General features: G+C 43.4%; 1 protein-coding gene across 1 annotated transcript in view; it reads right to left on the bottom strand.

Annotated features, from left to right (window-relative positions):
• The window catches only part of SLC16A10 (solute carrier family 16 member 10), a 63,929-nt gene extending 55,970 nt beyond the window's left edge, over nucleotides 1-7,959 (bottom strand). Inside the window, exon 1 of the mRNA XM_026040695.1 lies at nucleotides 7,656-7,959. Coding sequence (XP_025896480.1) covers nucleotides 7,656-7,959 — 304 coding nt within the window. The remainder of the gene's footprint in view (nucleotides 1-7,655) is intronic.
• Nucleotides 7,960-23,395: the final 15,436 nt, after the last annotated feature.

Genomic DNA, 23,395 nt, shown 5'->3' with positions numbered 1-23,395 from the left:
CTGCATTCACGAAAGAAARCAAAATCTGTACAAAAAATATGAAAAGACCCTGTATTACTCCCTCTGCTTAAATACGTATTAAAAGAAAATAGTTATATTACCAGTGCTGCATTAGCATGGATAGAAATAATCAGTAGAACTCCTTCCTTCCATTTCACTTATAGATATAGCTTATTATAGTTTATAGATATCTATAATTTATAGATATATCAGATCATTACTAAACATTGTAGATCTGTGTTTACTGAAAAAATGCTCATATTCCCTTCCCTTATTAAAGCACACTGGTGCAAGTCACATTGTTATCAAGCTTTTTCTTATTTCAAATATGATTTTGAGGTGATTGAGATTTTATGATTTTGAGATTTTAGTAAGTTATTTATTCATAATTCAGACTGACTAAGCCTAAGAGGCTATTAATAAACACATTTTGCTGACTTCCTCTTTAGACAGCTGTTATTTAGGCTAACTCAAAATCAGGAAGGGCTCTGAGGAACCTCAAAGAAAGCTAGCCAAGGTGGATGAATGGGAAGAAACTGAGCAGACTACAGGGACAAATTAGGCAAGATAAAGTTGAAAATTAAGGAAAAATGCATACTGGAGAGCTTCAAAGTCACATTTAGACTCCACAGATTGCAGATATTGCCAGAGACTTACAAAAGGCGGCATAACAAAAAGCAGCAAGTAAAGCTTTAGAATATGCCAGTAAAGCATTGGAAAGATACTGCCATCATAACACATCATATCAGGCTATTAAAGAGGCCAGTCTCATTTGGACTACAACACACAGCACCTTTCTTCTCCATCTCCCAGGGCTGAGAATCATACATTACTGAAGTCTTGCGCTTTTGAAGGATTAGACACGGTAACTGAGAGTGAACGTGGATAACTGAGTCCCATGCGGAACAGGAATGGTAAAAGTTAAAAGATCTAACCAAGAAAGAGGTGTAAGACAACACATCATGAAACATATATATATATATATATATATATATATATAAACTTAAAAAATAAAGGTAGCAGCACACAAAAGATGGGCACTTCTGCTTACTTTCTGAAACAAAAGTTTCCAGATATTCAAGAAAAGCTTACAAAGGGAAAGCTTTCCTCCTCCTTACTTTCACCCACAGAATTTTGAAGTTCTTAAACGGAAAACCAGGCTTGAATATAAATTAACAAAAAAACCCAAGTATGTTACCGTGCAGGCATTTTTATACATATGAATTTCATTTTTAAGTTCTAAACTTTTATTGAACACTAGATGATTTATTTTGTAGCTAGTTTTTGTCACCGTATCAAACAAATGTGAGGTTCCTGCACTCTTAATAAAAAGCCTCATTCAGAGCATTTCTGAGAGTGAGGGAAAAGAATGAAAAAGGATCCRGCTATATAGGCTTTAATTTTAATCCAATATGATTATTATTACAATTCACGAGAAATCAAGAGGCCATTTTCTTCAGTTACTTCAAAATCAAATCAAGTTTTAGTGTTTATCCAATTTTTCTGTCTGCTAAACAGTCTAGACATAGGATACTGGTTCTTACTTGACTTAGAAATGAATGCCCAATATATATTTTACACACATCCTTTAGTAATTGCCATTTAAAGATGACACTGGAAAAAAAAAAGGTTAGTTTTCACTGTTTTAAGAATACTCAAACAATGCATTTCTCCAGAAATAAAAAATGAGACAGAAGTAAAACTTTATTTTAATAAATCTCATACACACACACCTCCCCCCTCCAAAACAAAAAAAATGTAAGAGCACTTTCACTGTTTTGGTAACTGTAACTAGATTAGGAGTGAGCACTAAGTTAAATTTAGCTTTTCAGCACTGCAATAGTAACAACAGATTTAAGCTTACTTTGTTTTTACCCAAAGGACTACACTAACAGCTAATAATTTTATACTGTACAACATTAAGTAGCATTATGGATTTGTCCATCTTTTCACCTCACAAGGTACATCCAAACCTTTGTGTTCATGTAGTTTTAACTGAAGGAAATTTTAGGATATTTTGTTCTGAAAGGCAGCAAAAAAAAAAGACCACACAACCTGAAGTAGGTACATTCAACATGCAAAGCTAACAGCAAACAAACAAATAAATTTTTAGAATTTTATAAAAAATGCTTCAGCCCCATGAAAGTACAACAGAAAACCAATTCTGGGTGCACCTATTTCTTCACAATAAATACCTTTCAACTAAAAATATTGACTAGATTTTCATCTAGAAAGCTAAACTTCATTTGTCTTTCCTCTTATGGCCCTGGGGCCAAGGAGTTATACGTAGATCACCTTTCCCTTGAATTACACACTCTCTCATAAAATTTCACAGAATCACCCAGAATGGTTGAGGTTGGAGGGCACCTTCAGTGGTCATCTAGTCCAAACCCCCTGCTCAAGCAGGGTCACCTGGAGCACGTTGCCCAGGGTCACATTCAAACAGCTTTTGAATATCTCCAAGAAAGGAGGCCTCACATCTCTGGGCAACCTCTTCCAGTCCACAGTCACCTCCCAGTAAAGAAATTTGTCCTTATGTTCAGAAGGATTTTCCTATGCATGAGTTTGTGGTGGTTGTCTCTTTTCCCACTGCTGGTCATCATTGAGAAGAGTCTGGCCCCATCTGCCCGAGACCCTCCCTTCAGACCCTTATCCACACGGATAAAGTACCCACTCAGTCTTCTCTTCTCCAGGCTGAACAGTCACAGCTCTCAGCCTTTCCTCACAGGAGAGAGGTCCAGCCACCATCTCTATAGCCCGGTGCAAGAGTCACTGCAGAAGCTCCATCTCTCTTGCTTGGGGGAACCCAGGCCTGGGCAGAGGGCAGGATCACTCCCCTCAACCTGCTGGCAACGCTCTGCCTCACTTGGCCCACGACACCACAGTCTTCAGAGCTTCACATCAAAAAATGGGGCTTAAAGGAGATGGAAAAGTGTAGAYAGAGAGATTCCAGGCTTCAGGCATACTAAGAATAGAACTTATCTAACTTTAAATTACCTAGCAGCTGAGTCTCTAATAGTCCGAGCCTAAGCTCATCTTCCCACATAGTCAAAGAGAAAGTGTTTTTTTCTTATTTTAGAAAGCAATTTACCTAAACTAGGCATTTCAACTTAAAAATGAAACCTTTACAGGTTTCTCAATTAATGATAAAGGGAGCCTCAGGAAACCAGCTTCAAAGCAGCAGCTGCCTTTCAGACACACTAGGGAGGACGAATCTCTCCCAAATTAAGCAACTCGCTGCAAGTTAATCTGCACCAAGTACAGGATGAGATCCACACAACATTAATTGCAACAACATGAAAACTGGTAGGTACAAGGCTACTCAGCCTGCAAGGTGGTTTGCAGGAGTGCAAAAGAAAGGCTCCAGGGCTGAAGGCAGGAAGGGGAGGTGTGTTTGTGTTTACAAAAACAGTACAGATATTAAGTATTACGGTATTAACTAGCAGAAAACTGCTACCTTAAATTTGCCYATTTGACCCAGTCATAACTTCAACTATCCCTGTATTGCCTTACRTACATATTTATACTCATACAGCTAGCCAAAAGAGAACAAAATTAAGACTGCAGCTGAATAAACTGCAGCTAACTACAATTTTATACCGGGTTAATTTAATTAAAAACTCCACTCCCATTGCTGGGGTTCCAATGGCCATGCAAACCTGGGAGGGAAGCAGACAGGAACACCAATATCCATCAACTGCATCAACAAAACTGCATCTTTAGCTGCACTTCAATGTTAGAGCCCAAGCTGTTAAACTTTCTCGGCCTACACACAAGTTAGGGTTGTTACGCTCACRTATCCTATGTGTTCCAACAGTAGATTTACCTCCTCTTAGAGAGGGACTAACAACTCGTTCATAGCCCACATGAGAAAAGCAAATGAGGTACCGTACACAGCTTGCCAAATTCCTAGTTCTACTGGGCATCCCATGGAGCAATGGGTGAAAAGAAAGATCACACAGAGGAACCTCTTGAACAACTACARAACTTTTAATCAGCTCTGAAGCAAATCTCAGAAAAATACCAAAAGTTTCAAATAAAAGATAAATGTCCCAACTTCATAAAACTGTCCTGTTAATTTAAATGATCAGGGCTGACCAGTAAAATTATGTTATCATATGTAGCAGTGGTTCACTGGTTTTCAGCATCACTGTTCATCACCTGCAGGTCTCTGTAGAGATCTTCAGATTACGAGGCACTCGAGGTCTCCTCCCTGTCCTATCAAACCCACAATAATCCAGTTTCAATAGTCCCAGCAGCGCTGACATTATTAAGCGTTAAGCCAGCTCAATAAAACAGCAATCATTCAGATACCCAGGCATATGACACAAGGTTGCAGCGTAAGGAKTCAAACCAAGGCAGAGGTTACACCAGCACAGGCAGAACCAGTTCAGCGCAGCTCACGTGTTGTCTTCTAGCTGCACTTGCTATTACAAACARGCAGCGAGGATGCTGGTGAGCACTAGGAACAGCAGAGTCAGAGCAGGGTGTTTGCACAAGCTGCCGTGAACCTACAGCCAGCGGTGCAGCGGGTGACAGCGCTGGGGACACAGCGAGGAGCAGCRTGGCGCGCGGCAGCACTCGCTCCACGTTGCTGAGCTCTCGGTGCGCATTTCCCTCTCGCACACAGCTGCACGTGTACGCACGCACCCACGCACGGCAGCATCTGCCACAGCCAGCGCCGCGCGGGGCTGACCGGGACAGGGCTGTCTAACCCAGATAACACGGCGCTGGTTCCGCCAGTGCTCCAGGTCCCTCTGCTGCCAGCAGTAACGAGGCGAGAAGTTAAATGCCCCTCTTGCCGATCCTTTCTCCTCAAGTACTCTCAGACTGTAATTGCTTTTGAATATTAGAGGTCTAGTATAGGTCTGCACTATAATCAAGAACCAAGTCTCACCTATGCTTTGCTACCACTGGCTCTACTCGTTTCTCAATAATGAGCTTAAAACAGTAAATGGATTATTTGCCTGAGACTTCAGGTACATCTTTTTAAAAAAATTATATTTAAAAGTGTTAAGTTTTTTTTTTTTTTGTTTGTTTCTTTGTTTTGTTTTTCCTCTTCTGTAAACATGGATGAATTAGCTTTTGGCCAAAGAAAAAAATAATAGTTAAGCAAGGAAACTATGGAAATGCTTCATTTGCTTATGCACTACACATAGCAAGGGCTTTTGACTAATGTGATTACCAAAATATTGTATATTAGTTATGCTTAACATCTTTCATCACAAATACAAATTTTATKTAGATGCTCCTTTTGCACCCTCTAACCCACACAAGTTCTTCCATTAAAACCCTCACTCTGTGACACTATTTATAACTRCTCATGTTATTTACCCAGCACAAATGCTGCAGTCTGGAGGCAGCCTGGCTGCCTTGCTCACCCTTTCGCTAGTCCTGCAGATGAGGAATTTTGTCTCGACTACATCTTTGCCCCTCCTGTTTCCTTCCACTTCACTCACAGACAGACAGACATACCTCTATCTAATAGAAAAAGCAGCATGTGGCATAACATGCTTAATTCTTCTTTGCAAAGACAATAAATGGCAAGAAAAAAAACTTGCTGACGTGTCCCAAAAGAGCAGAAAAAAGGGCTTTAGGGAAACATATGCTACCGGGAACTGCCAGAATTTTGTGGTATTTGGATAACTGCAAGACTCCAGACACCTGGGGTCCCAGGAGAGGTTGCCTGGTATATACATGCACCTCAAAATAAATAACTAAATCACCATTTCAGATTTTTAACAGAACAGCTTTGTTTCAGAAGAGTTTGAATACTAAGCTTGCGATCCTAAAGCACATCAATGCAGCAAGAAACTTTTCACTATAAATTCTGACTTGAATTTCATTAAGATTGACTCTAAGATCAGTTTCCAGGGCCAATTTTGACTTACAGTCACTCTAAACATGAAACCTAACTGGATTAAGTACTATAATCAGTACCATAGAAATGATCAAGCTAGGGATTTCCTTAACATGAAAATCATGCTGGCTTGATGCCATTAATCTTTTTTTTTTTTTTCTTTTTTTTTTTTTTTTCCCTGCACAGAACAAGCAAGCTGGTTCATTGGTATTCAATAAAGACTCAAGTGCCATTTGGCATTTCTGATCACAACTCTCTTTTACAGCAAGCTAAATATTGCCATCAAAATTACTTTAGTTCAGTTAACTTTTGGTAGGACCTTCAACAACAAAAACTCTTTGCCACTTTCAAGTTTTAAGGGTTTTTAATGTGGGAGAGTAAAAAATAAATAAATCAATACAAGAAACTATGAGGAGGTGCTGCCCACATTCCTCAGAGCTCAGGATTCTCCCTGTTCCTCTGGCGGGGATGCACAAACAAGCAGGCTGCGGTCTGGCTGAGCACACCCTCCAGTTCTGTCACAGCGCGATTACTCCCCTGGAAGGCGAGAGATAACAATTTCCAATCCTCTTCCAGGTGATTACTTTGAGCAAGACACTGCTGCATAACAAGCCATGTTTTCCAAGCAGGAGAACCCCATTTGGAAAGATCGCTGCTACTGACTCTAATACTGAGAAAAAAGCAATTCCACTTCTGCACCAGGAATGGTTAGAAGAGCAACCACGTACGTGTTTCTGCATTTCTGTGCAGTCAATGGCTCCCAGAGGAACATGCAAATTTTTATAGCACCTCATCTGAAAAACCCTCATCCTTCTCATGCACAGGACAAGGAGCGTAGGCATCTAAGTGTATTTACTCATTTCCCTTAAGTGAAGCAGGCACTGCAACACGTAATTTGTAGACACACATGATTCTTATTGCTTTGAGCTCAAAAACTTTTGCCAGATGCATTACAGATGATGACAAAYAGTTAGAACACAGGAATGCACATTATAACATTTCACTGTAAATTCTTACTCTTGYCTAGATTTCCTACTAGAGACAGAAGCATTTCAATCGAGTTTCATTTAGGGAAGAAAAATATGCTTCTTTTTCCCTCATGCCAAATTTGGGCTCAATTTATTTGACTTTCCAGGCAGACACACATAATTACTCTCTTTCAGAGGTCTGCAACACCACTCTGTATGATGAAAGCTCCCAATATCTTGCACCTTGTTGGACTAGAAAGTCACAACACTTTCTTAGTAGAAATCAGAAATATTATAATTATTATCTTGATTTTTAATTACAGTATTTAAAAAAATCAACCTCACTGCTATTCAGTGTGCTAAACTGCTATCATTACTCATCATTAATGGAGACCTGAAAACTGTCTATCCTCAACTTCCAGAGTCAAAAGCACAAGGGRCTTCTGAAAGGGAACGTACATGAGAAAATACACCTAGCTCAGAAATAATGTATATTTACCTGTCTGGAATTATTGACACCATTAAGGGCAGGGTGGAGATTTGCTTGTGAGAACGGCGCTACGCCTCTAGATGTTGTTAAGCACCACGAACTTGGCGGGCGGACCCGGCAGACCCCTCGCACGTGCAAAGCCGCGCGTGGAAACGCTGGCGGGCGGCTCGGGGCGGCTGCCGAGCCCGTTCCCGACGTGTCTGAGCCCGCGCCGGGGGGTCATCGACTCCCGGGCGCTGGGGCAGCAGCGGGGCCGGGCTGGGGCGCGGGGGGGCCGGGCTGCCTGGGCGTCCCGGGCACGTTAACGGGCACGTTAACGGACACGGGGCGCGCTCACCTGTCTTGAAGGCGAGCTGCGTGTCGTTGGCGCCGCCGAAGAGCTGCAGCATGGAGACGAAGAGCACCCCGCACGAGTTCTGGATGCCGAACACGGAGCCGTTGCACCACATGGCGGCCAGCATCACCACCCAGCCCCAGCCGCCGTCGGGGGGCTCGGCGGCCGTGGCCGCGGGGCCGCCCTTGGCCGGGCAACGCTCCTCGCCGTTCTCCCGCCGCCGCTCCGCCGGGCACGGCACGGGGGCGGCGGCGGCCGCGGGGCCCCCCGCGCCCTGCGGCGCCGGCTGCTCGCTCACCGGCGCCATCCCGAGCGGCCGCCCGAGCCTCCTCCGCCGCCTTCCTCCTCCCGCTCCGCGTTACGCGGGGGCCGCGGGCATAGCCGCCCACCCACCCGTTGCCGCCGCGCCGAGGGGCGCCGCGCGGCCGCCGCTCCCGTTTAAAAGGGGGGCGCCCGCGGGGGCGTCAGCGGCTCGCGCGCTCCCCGCGCTCCCATTGGCTGAGCGCTGGGAGGCGGGGGGGGGCGGCGAAGCCTCCTCGGCGGAGGGGGGTGGGGAGGAGGCGGCGCGCGCGGCCGGCGGGTAACGGCCGCGGAGGGGGCGGGTAACGGCCGCGGAGGGGGCGGGGGCGGGTAACGGCCGCGGAGGGGGCGGGGGGGGCGTCGGCCGCCGCCTCCGCCACGGGCGGGAGCCGTAAACAAGCGCTGGGCTCGGGCCCGCGCCGCCAGGGCGGGCGGTGCTGCCGCCGCGGCCCCGCCAGAGCCGCCTTCCCACCTCCTGCACCCCCCGCCGCCGCCGCGTCTCCCTCCTCGCCTTGCCCGGGGGCAGGGAAGCGCCGCGGGGCTCCCCCGGCACGGGGCGGCCGGTGAGCGGCGCGCCGGGACCCCGAGCGAGAGCCGCTCCTGGAGGGGAGAAACCGGATTGAAGCCGGGCGGCCCCTTCCCCGCGAGAGCCCGCGAGCGCCAAGCCGTTGATCCAGACGCCCTTCCCAGCCCTTCCATCTAAACCTCGGCTGCCGCTACGTGTGTTGCGCCATTTGACCCTTGTGCTGGCCTCTTAAAATCTCTTCTTCCTCCCTTTTTCTTTCTTTATTTTTTTTCCTTTCTGACCCCGCAGCTCGTTCTTCCTCSTACCCCCCTCACCAGTGGTCACAAGAGGAAACAGAGGTTTATTCCAAAATGCAGCACGGGTTCATAAGACCTTGCCCTCGCCGGCCTRAGTGACTTGGTCTCTCCCCACATGAAAAGGGCCTTTTCTTCAGCTCCTGCTAAAGAGGGGAAACCGAACAGTGACGTAATGCCCACTGGATAGCGATCTGCTGCAGGAATGCTTGGCTTGGGGAATTATTTGTCCTCGGGACTTCTAATTTTGTATATTTAGAGCCCAGCAAATTCTTTTAAAATAAATCATTTAAAAAGTAATAATAATAATAATAATAATAATGAAGTGCATTTTGTAGATGCGCCAGTCTTAACGCCTGCTCTTTTTCTCCTGTTGACCATGCCTGTCTTAGGTACTAAGACACAGGTTACATGGCCATTTACAACGACGATAGAGCACAGGAAAAATAAAAACCCTGCAACAAAACATAATGTAGCTGCGTAAGATAGATTATAACTGCCAAAACAAACAGAGCTTTGGCTGAGCATTGTTATCCACATCTGTTCCCCCCTCGAAGGAACAATATTTAATATCTCTTAAAAACCTATCGTAAGATTAAATACGCTCAGAGTTGTTCATAAGCAGTTTACCATGAGAAAGTTAAATGTTAACTTTCTCCGTCAACTTTGAAGACTGTTCACCAAACCTTATTCAGCTTTCTTACAGTAAATAAGATCTCACCTACCATGTTGTAACAGTTTTGAATAGTTAAGACAGAGCAAACACTTTTTTTAATGAAGACTGAATCTTCATTATTTTTGCCAACAATAATTAATTTAAACTTACTTAGAAATAAGCAGGAGCAAAAACCATGATTGGGTCTTAGTTTGAYTTATCGAAAGGGGCCCCATTCTGCCAGCACTTAAATATATACCTGTTTTTCTTTTGTTCAACTCCTCAGATTACTTCAAGTGCTTTTGTCAGATAGGGAGGTGGAGTTGGGGGCATGAATTATATGGCAGATAGTCAAATTACCTTGAAGCAAGAACCATGTATTTTTCTATTGCTTGGATAGCATCCAATTAAATATAAAACTGATTCGTTTTGCATATGTTTTTCAATACGATATTTATGTCTTGCAGTTTCATTTTCCTGTTTCCCATAAACAATGTCAATTGCCCTCCCTCGCTTTTAAAGTAAGGGATGTGTGGCTTTGTTGTTGTTGTTTTTAATGGTTATGAATGCCTTGTGCTCAACTTCAGCTCTTTTTTTTTTAAGATTGTATTTCCAGTTATTAAGTGTAGCTCTTTTCCTATGACTATTTTCTCTTGCTCCTCATATTTTTTTCTGGGAGGGAAGGGGACTGTCACAAAATCTGATTGTCCAGCACACAGAACTTTTATAAATTTGTTTTTTTATTATTGTTTTGCACATTTCTATAGTCATTTGTATCTCATTGACCTATTGCAAATCATCTAAAATCAGAATATATATATATATATATTATTGAAAAATAGAGTATGTGGGGCCTTCCTTTACAGTTGCTTAACTTGCCTTAATAAGTAGGGCAACTCTGTGCTATTTTGCCCCTGGGTGTACTCCACTCTTATCAAAAACTCTCTTCCTTTTCAAGAGAGGCCTCTTGAGATCTGAGCTGTTTCTCTGGCAAATCACAAAAACAAGAACAATAAAGGGTCACTCTCCATAGTTAGATGATCTTCAGTCCCCACCTCCCAAGGAAAATAACTTTAAAAAGACTATTTGAAAGGGGAGAAAATAGGCCAACTCAGAACACATATCTGGAGGAACAGCCACCCTCATGGTTCTGTTATTTCAGCCCTGCGTGGTCTCAGAAAAATAGCTTAAGATGAAGGAGGAAATGAAGGAAGACACATCAGAGAATCACCACAGAAGCAGAATAAAGGGACTACAGTTTTGTCTGCAGATAACTGTATGAATTTTAGATAAATTGAGTAAGAATAAATTATGAGTAAGAAAAAAAATATACAGCTAAGGAAAATAATTTATGAGTAAGAAAGTATTTTTCAAAGCAAGACCAAAATAGAGAGACAAGGGCCCTATAATGTGAAAAAAAATGCCTTGTTTTTGTCCAGGATTTGTTCTTGTCGATAGTCACTTATTCTATATGTTTAGCTAATATGCTACAGCTGATACACCAAACCAACAGAAATTTGCATACAAAACACGAAATGTTTGCAATAGGCACCTGCTATGTGGATGCAAGGGCAATGTGTATTTTAGGATCATATACCAGGGCCAAAAGAAGAATTTAGCCTGTCTTCTGCAGGCTCTCAAGAGCTACAGAGTAGCAAATAGCATCTTCTACAACCCTGTTGGAAATTCTAGCCAACTCAGCGTTAAATATTCACTCACTTTATCACAAGCTTTTGAAAATAGACCCGTATTTCAGTAACTCTCACATGCAGCATTTTCTTCTAGTTTAAGGAAAGCCTCAATGGCCAACTGCTTTAAGCAAATCGAGTTATATAATTCAAGTATTGTGTTAGTGATACATGAGGAAAGCTTTTCTGTACGGTTTTTTTATTTGTAGAGCATTTCAAAATGTATACAGTCGTCTGGAAATTTAAAGGACATGCCAAGTCAGAAGAGTGTGTATTCAAAGAGTTCAGTTCTTCATTTTTCTGTTGATTGAACTGAAATTTGTACTATCATCAGTGAAAACCCCCTATCTGCATCTTGAGGGCGGGAGGGAAGGGCCTCTGTGAAATCCTTATGCTACTGTCAAAAATGACCTTCCTTTGTCAGAGAATTGCAACTCTCGCTGCAACAGATGCGAAACAAAGGACGCCAGGGTGGCTACAGAGCGAACCTGAGGCTAACGCCACATTATACGACCACTTAGAGGAATGCATGCTCTTAATCATTAAGCTTTTCKTTGCTTAACTTCCAGCTAGTGTTAATAATGCATCCATTCAACAGAGGGATTTGGCCTCAAGTCACAGAGATGAGATAAACAGGATAGCCATTAAAACGCAAAACCATATGGTATCACGGACTGCGTGAAGATCAACATGAGATTAAATCCCATTCAGTAAGCAGTGTTTATGCGTCTCTCAGCCAGACAGGATGCTCGGCTGATGTTTCGGATCGGGCTCCCGCTGAGAAGCAGTATGAAGTACAGGAATTGCATCGCCCTGCTGAACTGAATGGGTCACATTTCCAAAGATAWAAAGTAAAGATTTTGCTTGATTTCGGCGGGGAACTGTGGGGGAATCTAACCTTAGTTCTAGCATTTGGCATTACTTGCCATAAAAGCTTCCTAAGGAGCTTTTTTTTTTTTTTTTTACAAAAAGGTGCACAGGGCTCCCTCCTGTTTCACAAATAGCTGGAGTATTTTCTCCGAAGTTCTAAGGAGAAGGAGCAGGAGAAAGAGTGAGAGGAGGAGCAAGAGAAAAAAAAAAAAAGGAGAAAAAAAATGGATAGTCTAATGTCCAGCCAGTGATCATAAGAGCAAGCAGCAGGCATAATTCTGCATTTATTTAAACACAAGCTCATACTTCTCTTCACATTTTTCTCTTTCAGCTCCACCTAAAGCTCAGGTTATGCTCAAACCTGGCTCCTTTACAGATTAAATATAGATTTTTTTTCTTTTAGTGAAGCGTAGATGAAACAGACAATTACCTGGGAAATGGTTAACATTTGACTGCAGTTATTACAAGCAGGTAAATGAAAGAAAGGGCTAGTCAGTAGTGTAAAATCCCTCTGAACCCTGCAAATCCTTAGTTGCCCAAAGCTATATTTTTGATTGCAGTCATTTAGGGTAGGACTCCTGTAGCCTACTGTGTAACTCTTCACCRTGGACATCTGATCAGAGCTGATCATCCACACATTCTTGGCAGCAGGGAATGGGAAGTGCTGCGGCACAATTCATAAAACACTTACTTTAAACATTAACATTTACGATGAGGTAAGTCATATTGAAGGAGCCCACATAACTAGCCTAGATGCAGATGCGAGATCTGCAGGCATCTAAAATGTGATAAAATGAATYCCACCCTTTACATATCAAGTTCGAGAACATCTTAAACTAATTTTTATTCAGATACAAAACACGGAATTTGTTTTGATCCTGTTGCAAAATAAGGAAATGGGGAGAAAACATTGTCCTAGCATGATCATTCACCTCTCTCTTGGCAGTGAAATAACTAACACTGCTGGCAACGTGCTCCTTCAGCTTCAAAGTTAGCATATCTTTCAAATGAGCAGGAACTGCTTCAAGCCATTGTTTCAGGCTGTCTTCAGGCTTGGTTTGATACCATTATCCAGGTCAAGCATTTTATACTGCATCCATTATCATAAGATCTAAGCACCTCAAAGTTGCTTCCTTTGTTTACACTGATGGAGTATCTTGCAGACCACCTTTGCAATCTCAAGAGCTCAATTTTGYTTTGAATGAGAATTCCGAGCCTCAGAGAAGGGAATGGTTTATCAAATTAACCCAATCTGACTGTTGTCTAGCAGCAGATTTTGGTCATCTGCTCAGTTGCCTTTTCACATTGCAAAAAGTCTGACACGCAAAGATCGTCCCTTTGTCACCATTGTCAATACCTCCTCTGATCCTACATAAGAAATCACCAAAAGTGACATCTTCTTATTGGCTTGTTTTTAAGGAATGTTAATTTCTATTCAAATTAAATTAGTTTTGATCGCTTATCGCCACTTTCTTCTTGTCACTTTGAAAGTGCTTCTATATTAAAGGCAAAGGTTCACAGGTGGTAGTGGCCCCATGTCAAGATCTGATTTACAACACTGTCAGCATTTTACTCACCAGATAAGCAAAACTGTGTAGCTAAGTGAGGCAGTTCAAACACAGCAGCGTATTAAAACTGTTAATAAGATCTTCCATGTGGAAAATGTACTTGCCTCTGCAAATAGAATGTACTTTTCCAAAGAAATACAAACATTAAAGATGTCCTGACGTTTTAAGAGTAGTATAAGGAATATTTTAAGACTATACTTATTTGCCTGGAAAAACTTAAAACCAGATGTGACATATTAGATATRTGATCAATCATGGCATATATCATATTACCTTGGAGCTGACATAGAAGACCGTGACTTCTGTTGAGCTACTCTCCAAATGGCATGTTGATATACACAAGTTTAACAGAAGGGCAATCTTTTCCAATAATTCTTGGAAAACTGTCATACTAGCTCTTCATCTGCTTCTTAACTGTTATCTGAAATACCAGTTTTAAGGTGATATATACCACAGCAAATATATATATATATATATATATATATATACAGATACATAGATATAGTTAGTTGCAAGTCAGTGCAGAACAAATGTGAAAATGATGCAAACGGCTATATCTGACATTCTATGTTTATGACATTTAAAGGCAAGCTTATATACTTTTTATAGTTAAGTTTTCCCCAGCTATGAGATTAGGTTTCGCACAGCCTCAGGTAATATGGGTAAAACAGATTTTTAAAAAGGGTGCATGGAAATGCCTCATTCTGTTGGCAACAACTGTATTTTGCAATGTGATGATTGTTGTTATTACCATGAGAAATCTCCTCTCTTTCAAAATGAGAACTGAATCAGTCTTTGAAATGACAGGGAAATATTGTGGGATGTTTTAGTTAAATAAATCRCTTATTGGTGTCTTTCTTCCAAATAAATATTTACTTACTACAATGTAAAAATAAACCCTACTAATTACTTACACCCTATTAAAAAGTCCATCCTTACCAGATCAACAAAGTTATCCCTTGCTTTAGATATGGAAATAAGATAAATGAAAACAGAAAAACATCATGCCTACAGCTTATATTTACACTAGATAATTTCTTAAAAGACTATTACATTTAACTGTTACTGTCTCCCCTTGTTGCTTAGGTAGGGAAGGAGAACGTGTTAGTTCTGGCTAGTGCCACTCTCAAGAGTTACCGGGTTACCAGGCTAGCTGGTCTTTCCTAATGCAGCATTTGCTTCAAAGTCAGATGTATATCATCCATACGCAGCAGCTCGCCAGGGCTATTTCCACCCTCCAAAATAGCTTTTACTTTAATTCAAAGAATGACTAGGATTAATATTCCACGCAAACTACCATTTATTTTTGTTTTACTTYCCTCCCTGGGAAACTTAAATCACGTTTCCCAAGCTGGATAAAATGAGTAAACAACTTGCCTTATCATCATTATGAGGCCCCCAAATTACCTAAAGCCAAGACCACAGAGAGATGTTCTGCAGGACAGCAACAGGCAGTCAGCGGAGTGATTCAGCCAGTACAGGATCACAGCTYTCAGGCAGAATTATTCAGGAGAGAAAATATCCAGCTGGCTCAGTTGTTCGCTGTGTCTTATATTTTAGCTTTGAACATACAACGATTAAAAAGCCTTCCCTCTTCTCACCAGGGTGAAATCAAGACCACTTCAGATGCGAATTAATTCTCCTCTGAGACAGTAATATTTAAAATTAGTGACACTCCATCTAAATTATTTTACTAAGCTTTCAACTCTTCTAAGCTCCCCAAGTAGCACCTTCTTTAAGAAGTTGCCAGCTGTTTGCATAGTACACACAGAGTACCACCAACCGCTTGACTAATACAGTACACCGAGTACCACCCTTTAAGGGAGCGTTTGTGGGCTCAAACGAGGCCAAGTAAGCAACGAGACTATATAAAACTAAGCCACTTAAACCACATGAATGATTCCTAAATACCTGCGTCTGATTTATAACCACGCACAAGCAGCAATGAAGTAGTTCTAAAATGGTCTTTCCTGGAGTTTAATGCGGGATATTACTGCATACTAAGGGGATTTTACATGAAGAAGGCTTACGGTGCTCCTGACCAGGCACGAAAGCCGCGTCCTCTGTGCTCTACAGTTCTTCTCCTTGAGGTGAATTTCCTATGGCCGACAGCATGATTAATTATTAAGTAATCTCAGCTTTCTAGATCGCTGTCCAAACATGCCTAGTGTTCTTGCTAAGATAACATAAGGAGATGATCTTAAAAATAGCCCGGGACCTGTGTTTTTACACAATGTTTTCTGACCTTTTCTGGCCCATCTGTTCCCAGACATCATAATTCTACAGCTCCTTTAGTCTTAAGGCCTTATGCTGGTGGTACTCAGGCAGGATACCTGAGGCACTGCCAYCTGACAGAAGAAAAGCAGGAGCTGAAGGGCTACAGGCCCTTTCTTATACATACAGGCATGTATCCRCGTTTAGGAGTGAGTTGATTGTTCATGAATTAGAGACTTATGTGCCATGGACATGTGGAAAAAGCTGGGCAAGATAAAAATAATTATTCTGAAATAAATTACTCAGTTTTAACTTCATACCATCGTTTACATCCCACCATGTGAGCTTGCACCAGAGTAAGGAATCAGTTATAGGTGAAGTGGTGCTAAAACTCAGGCTGGAAACACGGCAGCAGCCTTAGTAAAACTCAGCTCACCTGAATACATCCAGGCTCCTATCTGCTTTGCCTTGGGAAAAGCCAAGCTGGTCCTCGTTCAGTGTTACAATGGTTGATTCACTCCAATTTAAATATCGTTAGCAAAATCGTTACGCAAGTTGCAGTTGCCAAATCCTTATGGTTGGTAAAACCTCAGAGGAAGTACACGCRGCTGTATTTTCTGTTTCCAGTATGAATTTGCAAGGCTATCAGTCGGAAAACCTTTTTTTTTTTCAGGTTGTGCAATAAGTCCAAGTCACAGCCAAGAATGAAAGACAAAAACATAAACCCGCGAGACGGGGCTTGATGGCAGTTTTCACAATAGTGCTGCAACATCAGCACAACCTACAAAGGGATCTAGATCCCTCCCAGCCACCCTTCTCCTTTTTTTTTTTTTTTTTTTTCTTGTTTTACTCTTTCTGATATGAAATATGAAAGAGCAACACAAGAGAACCAGGCTTCTAACTTCCTAGCCAGGATGTGTGTTCCTTATAAAGACAAGATATCAAACTCATTTTGGAGAACAACACATGAGTATTAACTGGGAGCACTAATTGTCCCAGCTTGGTTGATTTCTCTTCCTTGGATACGCATTGGCTGGATGTAGTTGCACCTGCAACTTCAGCCCTATGAATCTCCAAGACCCCCTAAAGCAGACGGATCCACTGTTCCCAGAACTCGAGATTTCCCCAGAAAAGTTGCCAGGTAGAGATCCCTCATTCAAGCCCATTCTGGCCACCGTGCCTCTCTTCTATCTCTTACCCCAGCACCAGCTTTCCGAACTCCTTGGACAAATTCCCTTCCAAGTCTACCTCGCGCTTTCCCAACAACATAGTTTCCTAACAGCAGTTTTCAGAAGCAACCTCGGTGTTAAAGCAAGGGGCACAGGCTCAGCACAGGAATCCCTTATCCGTAAACACGTACAAGCTACAGGTTTGTTTGTTTTTAAGCAAACTTTTGAAGGCAGTCCCTGTGGTACGCTTAGCTATTCACCACCAGCAGATCCTGGACTTCCTTTGAAGCCCGAGGCCAGGGAGCCTCTCCAGACTTCCGCTCTGCCTGGCTGRATTCTGGTGGCTAATACTCCCTTTTGCTCGAGGAAGCAGTTTCTTTTGTGACCATGAGAAGAACCCTAACTTGCAGTTTCACAGAGCCCTGGCCAGTGATGATCTAAATATAAACGCACGGATTTGACGCTCCTGGTTTGTCTGTAGCAGCTCAYGAAAGCACTGCGGGTACTAACCACTTGCAAGGCTTAGGAATTCAGTCTTTGGCCGTAGTGTGATCATGTCAGTGTGACAGAAAAGCAAAACATACTGTTGTCGCAGGCAATTTGAAATACTAGTAGCTTAAAAGTGAACTGCTGTCTTCTGGAGGGGATTCTGAGATCTTCTTCTCACTGATTTCCCCTCTTTGCTCCCACGAGCCTTCAGTCTCATGTGAGGGACAACTGATCTTTGAGCCAAGGAAGGCTAGACAGAGCTTGCTTCACTCCCTGTTTATGCTCCTCAAGGTAAAAGGGTCACCAGAGGATGATTTAAGAGGCATTTTTCTGCCCGACGCTTTCTCATGACTTCTGTACTGCRTTCTGGCCCGTCAGCAGGACGGCCACGAGCCGCTCGAGCCTCTCCGAACCCCTTCCTCCCCCAGGGCAGGAGTTGCCGCTTCTGAGCCCTAAACACTCGCAGCCTTCCCTAAATACCACATTGCCATTAGCTCTGCAACACCCTTTCGCTGTGCAAAGGAAAGGGAATTAAAGGAAAGGGTTAATGTTGATATATTGTCCATTAACCATCATCCCTATTTGCCGTCTTTTTACATCATCCCAGAATCATTCTCCCGATTTACCGAGGAATCCAGCTCTTTCTGGAGTTTACATTGCTTTGCTGCAGCAGCCTTCTCTGCTAARCTTTTCCAGCAGCTTGTCATGAGTTGCTTATAACATCCCTAGCTGCATGCCCTGCTTCGCTCTGCAGTGACATAGCCCACTGCCCCATGATCTGCACCAGCAACAGGAAGCACACACAGACGTTAGATATTTCTATAATTCCAGCCATCCAGGCTGGTGCATCCCAGGACCTCTCGGTGTGAGTGGAAGCGTTCCGGAAACAACGCAGGTRTTTTACAATAGCTGTTAAAAAGGATCAGAAGGTCCCGTCCTGTGCGGTACTGCAGCCTAGCTGAGTGCTGAGTGAATAAAACATAAAACAAATAACCAAAGTTAAGTGCTTTTTCTCTTTARTGTATGGCAGCACTTATTTGAGGGGCTCAGAATTCCAGTAGCCAATACGTTAGCGAGTGACAGGAAAGCCAAGCTCAGCCTTCAGAGGTGGATTTACACTCGCAGCATGAAGGAGTCACATCTAAGGCAAACTCTACTTTCTGGGAGCTTTAAAGCTTGCCTGGAAAAATCTCCTTCCCTCATTAGAGATAGGGAGAGCAGTAATTGCCATCTGCCGGCAGAGCCAGGAATGGTCTCTGTCCGCAATTTATTCCTTCACTTACGTGGCTAAATTTGGAAGTGGATGGGAGCAGAGCAGAGCGCGCAGCCTGGGAGCGGGACGAGGCCACGGGCGGCCGGGACAGGGCCGGGCGCTCGCTTCTCCTCTCCCTCTGCAAAGGGATGAGTGAAGCAGGGAAGAAGGTGGTCCTTGGGTCCTTGGTCCTTGGTCCTTGTATTTTGCTGTGGAGTCAAGTTAGAAACAGATGAGGGTGCAAAATGATTCTGCTCTTCTGGGTATTAAGCTTGAAATTTTATACTTTTGAGGGAGGGAGACTGTCTAGCTCTGGGTAGAAAGGACCTTCTGTGGCTCACAGAGCTTTTTGCATGAGAGAAAAAAGAAAACTGAAAAAAAAAAAAAAGAAAAAAAAAAAAAGGACTAGTCAGAAGTAATTTGCCAAGCTGGAATTGGCCATTTTTTCTTTCAGAAATACTGATTTCTCCAGTTTGGTGTCCCATCACATCCCATCACATAAGAGATTGTTAAAAGAGTTAAACAGCATCAACCCAGTAATCCTGGGTTGGAGGAAAGTCACTCATGACTGGCTGGCGTGACTGTCTTCGTCTTAGGTGTCTGGATTTTCTCATCTCTGCAGAGGAAATGCTTCCACCTGCAGAATTACCATCTCTTTGTGAAAGTGCTCCTATATCTAAACACATGAGATGGCCCGGAAGGTCCTTCCCAAAGAACACAGAACGGAACAGCTGCGCTCGTGATAAAATTCCAGGGTGAAGCACCAGCCTTCCCTGCTCTCACAGATATGGCAGCTCCTTTTCCCACATTCAGGGAAACTGCCCACCTCGCGTGCAGCGGGTGAAGGTGACCTCCAGAGAAACCCCTCTCCAAATCACATCATCTCAGGCCAAACGGTCTGTGGGTCTGAGCTCCACGTGGTTGTCTCACACGGACTTGTGGCGGGGCTGAGAAGTTGAAAGGGGCAGGAGTCAGAATGTCCCAGTAAAGCACTTGGTTCCCACTTGGCTGGATTCCTGCCACTTATGAAATGCTAGCACTGGCGTTAGCACTGTCAGCATGTTGCCCCAAATATCAAAATATGAAAAGTTTCCATAGCCCCAAATCAAGTTTCTCCCTCTAGCCGCAGGATTTTCTTTCAAGGGGAAGTTTTGGCTTTTCTTTTTGATTTGGAACGATGCAAGGTTTGCAAATGTTGYAATTCCGTTTTCCAAACAGCTCATACTTCATCGCAGGGCGATTATGAAATGCCAGAGTGTTTGTTTGGAGAGGGAAGGCTCGTAGCACTTGCAAACACTCCTCTCACGAACGYGGCACTAGGTGCCTTTATTCATATATCTGCTAATCCCCAGTGATCCCACTCAGATCTCTCCCTCAGCAGTAAGCGAGGACGGCGGGGAGGTTAGGAGCCTTTTCTAGTCCATGGAATCTGGATCCAGAAATTCTCACATCCCACACCTGAGCTATCGGGCTCAACYGAGAGCCCTTTTAATCAGGCAAGTACTTCTTGGCAAGCACGAGGAACAGGGAATGACGGCCCTCCAAACAAAGGAACAGGAACGCTTGTTCCCATTAAGGGCTTCCCTTGGATGCTGCTCGGCCGCAGGAGCAAAAGGCTTCTCCGGGGCAGGCCGTGCTTGACGCTCGTCCGCAACGTGCCAAGGCGAGTAAWCAGCAGTCCTCAGGGGTCAGCATCTCCAGGCACCCGGCTGTTTTTCAGGAGCAGCTCTGAGGATGTGGGAAAGCCACGTCCAGGGTGGCTCAGCACAACCACCCCCGTGCTCTGCCTCAGGATCCTGGCTTTTCATTTATTTTGTGCTTTCCATACAGTACAAACAACCCTAGCACAAGCTTCTGGCACCCCTCTCTGTGGAAGCAAGGTATTACTATCCTACACAAAATAAACCATCGTGAATCTTCAAAACTGGTTCTTCTGGAGGGTTAGACTGTGCTTTGAATTACTTTCCAACACAGAGCTGGGAATATTGACCCGATAAAGCATTTGGCACCTGTATTGCAATCCCAGAATAAACTTTAAAGCAAATCCCTTCAATGAGTCAGCTATAAGAAAAAGTAAACACAAAGCTTTTTTATTTTTATTAAGAGTCTCAGTGGGCTCTAAGACCTTTTATAAATGGAACATGATGAATGCTCCTTAGATAGGAATGAGACCTCACTTCAACATGTGACCCATGATGTTATGTGTGAGTGTGGGAGCAGGCTTCTTTGGATATTGTGTATAATCTATACGAAAAGGTTTTAAAGATCTTAACTCAAATTTTCACTTTAAAACCTGTGATTCTCTCTCTCCTGCAATTAACAGTTCTTTTATGTAAGCATCAGTCCTCATATAGACCTCAAAACTGTTTTTGCAGATAGGGGTAAGTGTCATCTAAACTATTCTCACCTCTCCTTTTTCTTTCTTGCAAGTAAGATGTCTAGATAAGCCCCTAAGAGTTGGAAGATCAGATTTCTGGTCTGGTTTCTGATTTCTGCTTCTTGCTACAAGAAAATACCTACTCTGAAGTTATGTCTTAATAGCTGGCCTGTTCTTTCTTAACACTCATTTGTTTGCTGACAGAGCTAGGCCCATGGAAACTAGCTCTTTACCCACCAGGTTGAAAAGTTCATCCTGTTCCACTTCTTCATAGAACAACAAAACTTTCCTGTGAACTCAACTCCCAGAATCCATTACACGCCTAGAGCAGCTGGCGCCAACCAAGGGCTGGCACCATTTTAATAAAGCACAAATTTTGACAAGTTTTTTCCTTCTTCTCTGCTAGCATTTAATGTGCTTTTCCACAAGGCTTACTGGTTGGTAGCATAAATCCTCTGCCTGAGGCACAAATTCCTGAAGGAGCATGATTTATCCTCGATAAAAACCTGTGCATGAGATGATCTTCGGGATGGATTTATTGTTTTTCAAGCAGCCTACATGCTGAAAAAGCCTATCACTTGCCACTCTGTCTTACTATTCCTTTAACTATGATTTTTTTATTAATGGGGAAAAATCCTTCTTTGTCTATGTGCTATGAGACAGCTCAGGCACTTTGTCACGTAAGCCAATTTCCTTCTAGGAACGGAAAAGAGAGAAATAATGGAGAACCTTAATTGCCTACAGCCTTCTTTGGAAAAGACCAGCCCAGGTCTAAAAGGAAGTTTAAAGCATTTTTCATAACTGAGGAAAACAACTAAATCTGCCTTCAAAAGACTTGAGGATTGGGCTAAGAGGCAATGTGGGCTTTCCAAACACGGGACACTACCATGCGGTATTTCTCTTCATGCTCATACTAGAAGAAGCACCACTTAATATTTTATTCAAGTTCRTTGAACAAAAGCCTTCAACGCAGCTTAAAAGCCTTAATCATAGCCATAGAGCCGCAGCATCCGGGGTAAAGAAAGTCTCTTACAAACTCCATAGCGGGGAGAATCATTCCAACTCTAGTAAAAGGCACACAGGGAGGTCTGTCAGAAGATTACAGCACGGGGAAAGGAGCCCTTTTCAGGAAATGTCCCAAAGGTTACTTTGAAGGTCACCTTAAATCCTGGATCGCTTAGCATTTTGCCGAAGGACCCACAAGTGACCCCGGGTGGCTTTTCCCACCGCGAGGGCTGGGTGCGGGGGTCCCTGGAGACCCCTGCAAMGCGAATCGCAGTCGTGGGAGGCTCCAGGTCACCCATCTCCCTGCGTAGCCAGGCGCTGCTTCCCGCAGCTCCAGCTCCGGCACACGGAGCCCAGAGACGGAGCCCACCAGGAAAGCTGCTCTAAAGCTCACTGGCAACTATAGGTACCTAAAAAGGTTGCTTTTAGGAAGAAAAGACTCAAAACATATAGTAAGTCTCAAATCCTGGTACATCCTACAGATATTATACCCCCCCAAAAGATAAATGAAAAGAGGATTCTATTTTCTGCAAACAGGCAAAAGGGTTTTTTTTTTAGCCTTTTTGCTCCTGGTGCATGTGAAAAAACTAAGACCACATTTTAGGCCAAGACCATCACGTAGCCACGTGGGGGTTTCAGCAGCAAAGCAAGCCTCGGGAGCCCCGCAGTGCTGGAGGAGCCTGGGGGCTTCCTGTGCATCCCAGAGGAGAAGCTCCAGGGCTGCGGGCCGTTCTGTGCCGCAACAGCTACAAAGCCCTCAGCTATCAAAAAGCAGCCTGAGAACAAATGACTTTTCAGGGCAAAGAAACAAAGCCCCCCAAACCTCCTTTCTTCTCCAAGGATCTCTYCTTTAAAATCCTGTCTGATGAGCAGAGAATTTTTACTGTGTGCTAAGTAAGTAGGAGCTGAAGCAGAAGCTGAAACCTACCACCTCTCACTGAATTAAAAGCTCGTTACTGTTTGTGCCACGCTGCACGAGCACTTCACAGTGCCTCATGAATTCTTTACAATAATCTTTACAATAATCTCTCAAGGAAAAAAATAGTGGTTGTAATAGGATATATATAGTATRCAAGTTCTTACAACAGTGCACGTTTCAGCAGGCCATCTCAGTATAAAGTTCTCGGTGCAGTTGGATGGGGATCCCTCTTCCCGCAGCGAGGCACCATGAGCTCTTCTTTGCTCGTAGCAGCTGCAAGTGCTCAGTGTTCCCTGTGGAGAGGGTCAGCAGCTTGGTGTCCATTCACATTGCTAAACACCTTACGTGTCTTTGCAGCATGGAAAAGAGTCTCTGCAAGAGCACGACCAAAAAAATAAAATAAAATGAAGTGAAAAGA

Source organism: Nothoprocta perdicaria, unplaced genomic scaffold, assembly GCF_003342845.1.
Source record: "Nothoprocta perdicaria isolate Ctin4 unplaced genomic scaffold, notPer1 scaffold_261, whole genome shotgun sequence".
Classification (NCBI taxonomy): Eukaryota; Metazoa; Chordata; class Aves; order Tinamiformes; family Tinamidae; genus Nothoprocta; species Nothoprocta perdicaria.
This window is presented reverse-complemented; position numbering and strand designations above follow the sequence as displayed.